This window comes from Clupea harengus, chromosome 24 (assembly GCF_900700415.2).
Source record: "Clupea harengus chromosome 24, Ch_v2.0.2, whole genome shotgun sequence".
NCBI lineage: Eukaryota > Metazoa > Chordata > Actinopteri > Clupeiformes > Clupeidae > Clupea > Clupea harengus.
This window is the reverse complement of record NC_045175.1, coordinates 9,655,186-9,662,685: the sequence shown is the minus strand read 5'-3', so window position 1 is coordinate 9,662,685 and position 7,500 is coordinate 9,655,186. Positions and strand designations below refer to the sequence as shown.

Sequence of the window (7,500 nt, the reverse complement as noted above, 5' to 3'; positions counted from 1 at the left end):
TCTCTCTCTCTGTGACCTCTGTCTCTCTCTGTCCCTCTCCCTCATAAAAAATTCGGTAACATCTATTTTTTTTACAAATAACTTACTGTGTGCCTCTTGCATTGTTGTCATGCATGTAAGGATAACGGTGTGCGAGTGTGTGTGTGTGTGTGTGTGTGTGCCTGAGAATGTGGGGGTGCATGTGTGTATGTATTTGTATTTATGTGAGCAAGGGCGTTTGCATATGGTCCATAGGGACTAGTCACGACCAAAGTTTGGGAAAGACACAATTGTCCCTGTGGGTAGAAGAAGTGTAAATTCTTCAGTTTACTAATGGATTAACATGACAACATGAACGTTTGCCGATAACACACGCCGTCCGATAATTAACACCGTTACGATAGGAAGTTAGCTCACGTAAGATTGTAATTTAAGCTAACCAATTAAATAACTTTCGCACAAAAAAAAAACATTGATTATGTGTGTTTATGATGTGTAACATATATCCTTTATCAATCACTCACGTTATTGACGTTTATGTTATTTACCGCTACAGATTACACCTAACACAAGTGTAATTCAGTTGCTATTAATGTTGAACAGCAGCGTTAAACGTGACACCACATTAAAAGTCAGGCAAACGACATTGTAGCTCAGCGAAAAAGTAAAGGTCCTGGTATTAGCCAATGGTGTTTTCCGTTCCTGCCTGGTAACTAATCTTAACCAATCAAACATTTTAGAATTACATCCGGTAGGCCGATCGTCTAGGGTCTACCCTTCGTCTACCGTCAGTCCCCACCAATATTTTGTTAATGTTAATTGCCTGTTAGAAAATGATTTTGCACAATATATTTGCAAACTCATTCGTATTATTAAAATATAATGCATACATTTAATTTTTTTAAAGAACATAACAGAGATTCATTACAAACTGAGCTAGTTCTGGTAGACTATTTGTTTTTATCATATACAGTATAGTATATATATAATGTCACCTAACTGCTATTACACCTAAATTGTCCTACGGGGATTAATAAAGGTTGATCTTATCATATCTTATATGTATATATATATACAGACATGGACAAAATTGTTGGTACCCTTCATTTAAAGACAGAAAAACCCACAATTGTCACTGAAATAACTTGAAACTGACAAGCTCCAGTTTTGTCTCATCTGTCCAAAGGACATTCTCCCAGAAGTCCTGTGGCTTGTCAATATGCATTTTGGCAAATTCCAGTTTCGCTTTTATATGATTTGCTTTCAACAGTGGTGTCCTCCTCGGTCGACTTTGGCTCAAACAGCGACGGATGGTGCGATCTGACACTGATGTACCTTGACCTTGGAGTTCACCTCTAATCTCGTTGGAAGTTGTTCTGGGTTCTTTGGTTACCATTCGTATTATCCGTCTCTTCAATTTGACATCAATTTTCCTCTTGAGGCCACGTCCAGGGAGGTTGACTACAGTCCCCTGGACCTTAAACTTCTGAATAATATGTGCAACTGTAGTCACAGGAATATCAAGCTGCTTGGAGATGTTCTTATAGCCTTTACCTTTAACATGCTTGTCTATAATTTTCTTTCTAATCTCCTGAGACAGCTCTGTCCTTAGCTTTCTGTGGTCCATGTTCAGTGTGGTACACACCATGATACCAAACACCACAGTGACTACTTTTCACCCTTTAAATAGGCAGCCTGACTGATTACAAGTTTGAAGACACCTGTAATGCTTATTAGAGGACACACATTAGTTTAACATGTCCCTATGGTCAAATTATTTTCAATCTTTTCTAGGGGTACCATCATTTTTGTCTAGGCCAGTTTAATTCGTTTTTTTTTAATTATTATTCTGTTGAACCACAATTCAAAAGCAATGTCTGATTTTCATTAGTTCATTTTCAGTAAATTTGTATTTATTATTACTTTTGTCAGTTTCAAGTTATTTCCGTGACCATTGTGGGTTTTTCGTCCTTTAACGGAAGGGTACCGACAATTTTGTCCACGTCTGTATATATATATATATCTTATGTCAGGCCAGATCTAATATCTAGCTGGAAGTAGGTTGTGCATCCATTGATGTTTCTAACACTGTTGATAGGCAGGACATTTCTGCAAACATTTCATGAAAATTACTCATTGTAGTGTTGTAGCTCCCCCTTGTGTAAATGTGTCATTCTTATCATGTCTATCTCTTGGAAGACAAACCCAGGGTGATTAAAACCAGTGGGAATGTGACCATCGACGCTGGCAAGAAACTGGAGTTGATGTGCGTGGCTGATGCCAACCCCAGGCCCTCATATCAATGGAGACACAAGGGTGTGGTGTTACCGAATAAGGACAAGAACACACTCCTGATTGACTCTGCCACTGCAGACAACGCGGGTGTTTATGAGTGCGTCATCAGCAACACTCAAGGACAGGCATCTGCTGTGATGAGCATCGAGGTGAAGGGTGAGTTGGATGCTGAGACCTCCTTCACATGTTTCATTACTGCATTCCTTTTTAGGTTTCAGTGCACCAAGGCTGAACGACTCATCTCTTTCTAACCCCTCTACCACCTCTAACAAGGAATAAAATGGCTACAAATGGCTGATTATGCCTTTGTGTGCACCCAATACATTTTCATCTCTGTCTCTAAATGTACATATGTTAAACAGCTAGTGTGACCACTGTCACATGACACATATCAATACTCATTAATACTCATGCTATGTCCTATGTCTGTCTCTCTCTCTATCTCTCTCTCTCACCGTCCCTCTCTCTCTGTCCCATTCTCTCTCTCTCTCGCTCTCCCTCTCTTTCACTCTCTCTCTCTCTCTGTCCCACTCTCTCACTCCCTCTCTCTCTCTCCCTCTCTTTCATTCTTTCTCTCTCTCTCACCGTCCCTCTCTCTCTGTCCCACTCCCTCTCTCTCTGTCCCGCCCTCTCTTTAACTCCCTCTCTCTCTCACTCACGATCCCTCTCTCCCTCTCTCTCTCCCTCTCTCTATCTCTCACCTTCCCTCTCTCTCTCTCCCTCTCTCCTTCTCTCTGTCCCACTCCCTCTCTGTCTCTCTCTCAGGCAGCCAGGTGGGACTAATAATCGGTATAGTAGTGCTGATCCTGGTAGTAGCCGTTGGGGTCTGTTTGGGGCGCAGGTTCTGGTTGGGGCACCGGGTCCAGTCTGGTGGCGGCGCGGCAAATAGTAATTGAGCACCACTCAGAAGAGAGCACCTCCATGGGAAATTACATCAGTAGGAGCGGCAGAAGAGCCAATCAAAGATCCCATTAGAGCCAAGAAGAGCCAATCAAAGATTCCATTAGAGCCAAGAAGAGCCAATCAAAGATCCCATTAGAGCCAAGAAGAGCCAATCAAAGATCTCATTAGAGCCAATCAAAGATCTCATTAGAGCCAAGAAGAGCCAATCAAAGATCCCATTAGAGCCAATCAAAGATCCCATTTGAGCCAAGAAGAGCCAATCAAAGGTCCCATTTGAGCCAAGAAGAGCCAATCAAAGGTCCAATTAGAGCCAAGAAGAGCCAATCAAAGATCCCATTAGACATCAGACCCAAAATTATGACTGCATTAAGTTTAAATTAAGTGTGCATACAGGGACACTTTGAGAGCTGTAATCCTGCGTTCAGCATAGCAGATGTGTGGCCCCCTAAAATTATTCATGTGTTTGTACCCATTTAGTGTGAACAGGTAGGTGGTAAAACCTGCTAGGCTCTAGGCCTGCCGCACCTCCACCGGTGCCCATTGGGCTAGCCGCGGGGTCATTAGCCGGGGACCACCTTTCACAGATGTTTCGCCCCTTATCCCGGAACATCTCCTGGTGGCGGGGCAGTGAACAGGGAAGTCTCCCAGTCTCCCCCCGCAGCTAGCCTTCCTCAGGAGTTGCTCGCTCCCCATGCCTTATCCCGCCTCCTTAACCAAAGCCAAAAACTTGCCTTCTCTGCTTCCTCAGACAGCTCTCTGGTGGCTTTGTGTAGCTCCTTGCCCCTCAGCCCTAGCTCTTTAAGTAGGCGAGTCATTGAGCTTCTCAAAAACCCCCTCGTGCCAACCTCCACTGGAAAGAGTTGTGTCCTCCAACCGCACTCCGCAACCAGGTCAGAGTACTTTGCCCTCTTCCTTTCGTGGGCTCCCTCCATCCCCTCCTCCCATGGCACCATCAGCTCCACAAGCAGCGCAGATTTCTCCGTCTTGGCCCACAGGACCACATCTGGCCTCAGTGTGATGCTGTGGGCCAAGACGGAGAAATCTGCGCTGCTTGTGGAGGTTGGCACGAGGGGGTTTTTGGGAAGCTCAAGCAGGTGGAGCCTAGCAGGTTTTACCACCTACCTGTTCACACTAAATGGGTACAAACACATGAATAATTTTAAGGGGCCACACATCTGCTATGCTGAACGCAGGATTACAGCTCACAAAGTGCCCCTGTATGCACACTTAATTTAACCTTAATGCAGTCATCATTTTGGGTCTGATGTCTAATGGGATGCTGGTCTCCTTCTGACAGTGTCCCCCTTTTCCCCTTCCCTAAGGAAATGGGTCCACTGCTGGCTCCCCGGCTGCCTCCCAGCGCTTGCCTCTTGCCTTTTCCTCTCCACCACCTGTGCCAGTTTCCTCAGCACCTGATCGTGCCGCCATCCGTACCTGCCCTGGGATAGCGCGGTCTTGCATCCTGACAGAGTGTGTTGTAGAGAAGCATTGATGGTCCCACAGAGGTCACAGGCCTGCTCCGTGCCCAGCCACTGTTGGAGGTTTCGGGGGGAGGGCAGAGTGTCGTAGGTTGCCCTGATGAGGAAGATGAGTCGAGCCTGTGGCAGTTTCCAGAAGTCTGCCCAGCTCACCACCCGACCCGCAACCCCCTCCTACGTCGTCTAGCGTCCCTGCTGCCCCTGCGCCACTGCCTTGACCCTGTACTCTTCCTCTGCCATCTTTGTCACCTCCGAGACAACAAGATCCTTCCTCTCCTTCCTGATAGCTCTGGACCACAGAATAGGCAGATCTCCCCACCCAAGGCCAGCGCCCCCCGTCTGGATTCTGCCCACCATGTAACTCCTTAGTGGGGGGAGCTTCCGTCCTGTAGGCAGACAGGCTCCTCCCACCACATGTCTTGCTCCAATCAAGATCACTTCAAAAGCTGTGATGAAGAGGACGGGGATTTACATGCACACGTTTGCTTTATTAGTTGGAATTATACTGTTGGAATATGTGGGGGAGTCACTGAGAAGAAACTTGTTTGTGAATATTTTTTTGTATAGTACATTCTTCTATACCATAATAGTTTATTGGATATTTTTTGAAGCTGTGAACATTTTATATTGGATATGGTGATACAGTTTTTCACAATTGTTAACACGTTTTTCAAAACAATAACGGCTTTCTCAAAACTGCACACAGAAAACTGAAAACCTCACACACAAAATGCTAAACCTGACACTCCCTTTGCAAGATGACTCTTTGCCATCAAATCTCTTAACTGTTCACAAAATGGAACTCGTGTTTTCATTTGCTACACACAGCCATATTTTCAAAAGACACACACATACATTCATTGAGTACACACAACTAAGCATTTGCTGCACATTACCAAGCATTTAGAGCACACTGCAGTGCTAAATTGGAACACACCATATGAATGAGCCATTTCTCCTTTTGTAAAATGTCTCAGTGTAGGCCTACTTTTTTCAGTCAAACATAAAACAGCACACAAATATGCAGCAAAAAAAGTTTTATTTTTCGGTACACACAGAGAACAGTACAGTACTGTAAACCGTGTGATACCGTTGTTCTTGCAAACCATATTTACAATTTCAGTCTCCTGTTCCGCGGTGAAAGTGTGTGTTCTTCCTCCACGGTGTGGTTCACTTTCATTCCGGCAAAATACTAATACTGTGAGCACAATGTATTCTATTGATATGCAGTATTACAGTACACAAGGCAAATAGATTTCGTACCTGTTCTCCATCCTGAAGCTTCTAATGATGGCAGCAACTGTGAAGCGGCTGAGATTTGGTTGGACACTCTGGCCAGCCTCCCTCATGCTCAAACCATGATTGAGCACATGGTCTACCACAGCGGCCCAAATCTCATTAGAGATGACCATTCTCCTTCCTCTTTATCCTCCTCCTCCTCCTCCTTCTTCTCCTTGTCCTTCTCATCCTCTTCCTCCTCCTTGTCCTCTTCCTCCCCCTTCCCCTTGTACCCGTCCTTCTTCTTGTCCTCCTCTTCCTCCTCTTCTCACTCTTACCCCTCTCCTTCTCTGGTTGTTGATCTCTTCAAAGTTCTCCATTGTTTACCAAACAAAACAGAGGCTCAAGGCACTTGTATGCTGCAGTCCTCATTGCAAATTGCTCAATCGACCTGAATGTTTAGAGATTTGACTATTTGTGTGTTGATGCTTTGAGATTTTACTTGAGAAGTGTGTGCAACAACTGAACAATGTGTGTAGTGTTTTGACAACAAGGTGATGTGTAATTGACATCAGAGTGTAAACAAGGAAAATCAGAGTCTAATGCAGATAAGGGAGTGTGAAGTAGTGCCAAATTGGGTCGAGCGATAGGTACATGAAGTGAAGGTTATGCAAATTGTGCCGAATTTTCGCTTTTTGTGTGTTAACAACGGTGAAAAACTGTAAACATATTAAACAATGACAAACGGAAAATTGACTTGATATCTTTTATTTGCATCCATCATTACTGCTTGCCCTGCTTCAACAGGGGTCAAGTACAAGGTGTTGCCATTGTACGTTTTAGTCTCATTACGAAGTAATGCCTCTAATAATGCCAGAGTCTAAGGTAAAATGTAGCATTTCTTCTTCTAGGGGATGATCCAAAAAAGACCCTTCAACTGTCCCTTAAACTCTACTGCCATCTACAGGTCAAATTTGTATTTATAATTTTGGTTATTGATTTCTACAAGACCTTAATATTTGTAAAATGAAACATAATAGAATGCTATACAATATAAAACATTCTGCATATTACATGTTTAGTTATTACAGATACGGCACAATTATCAGCTCAGCTCAGCTCCACCTCCCCGTTTAAATGCAGGCTACTTGATAATCTTATTCCATTGGCTTACACCTCATAATGAGTAGGCTAGCCTTACATGCTGCCTGACAAATACTTAGTTAAGGTTAGGGATACATCCTGCAGGGTTACAGTGGAGGTCTTGTCAAAGTCCTTATAGACATCCCTTATAGCAGGGGTGCCCAATGCGTCGATCGCGATCGACCAGTCGATCGCAAAGCTTATGGTGGTAGATTGTGTCATTTAAAAAAAAAAAAAAAATATTAATACATTTTTTTTTTTAATATATAAATCGCCAGATCACAACGGAAGTCATTTAAGGTTACCTTACTTATAGAACAGATATAGCTTTTTCGTGTATTAAACAAAATAAAAAGCCTTATGTTATTTAGCTGTGAATAATGAAGGAAGCAATAAATCCGATTATTATCCAAACCCTTGAGAGCTGTTGCCATGGAGATTTAACGTTACTTTCTGTTTGAAGATAAGGTAGCAGCGAGTGTTG

The 7,500-nt window shown here is 43.5% G+C and overlaps 1 protein-coding gene across 6 annotated transcripts in view; it reads left to right on the top strand.

The window, feature by feature from the left end:
* The window catches only part of LOC105895795 (hemicentin-1), a 72,565-nt gene that overhangs the window by 43,377 nt on the left and 21,688 nt on the right, over positions 1 to 7,500 (top strand). The window contains exons 11-12 of one of the 6 annotated variants that reach the window (XM_031561791.2): positions 2,179 to 2,430; positions 3,040 to 3,454. The exons of the other annotated variants lie outside the window; for them this stretch is intronic. Coding sequence (XP_031417651.1) covers positions 2,179 to 2,430; positions 3,040 to 3,170 — 383 coding nt within the window. The 3' untranslated portion in view covers positions 3,171 to 3,454. Of the gene's footprint in view, positions 1 to 2,178; positions 2,431 to 3,039; positions 3,455 to 7,500 lie in introns of those variants that run through there. 6 annotated transcript variants of the gene reach the window in all.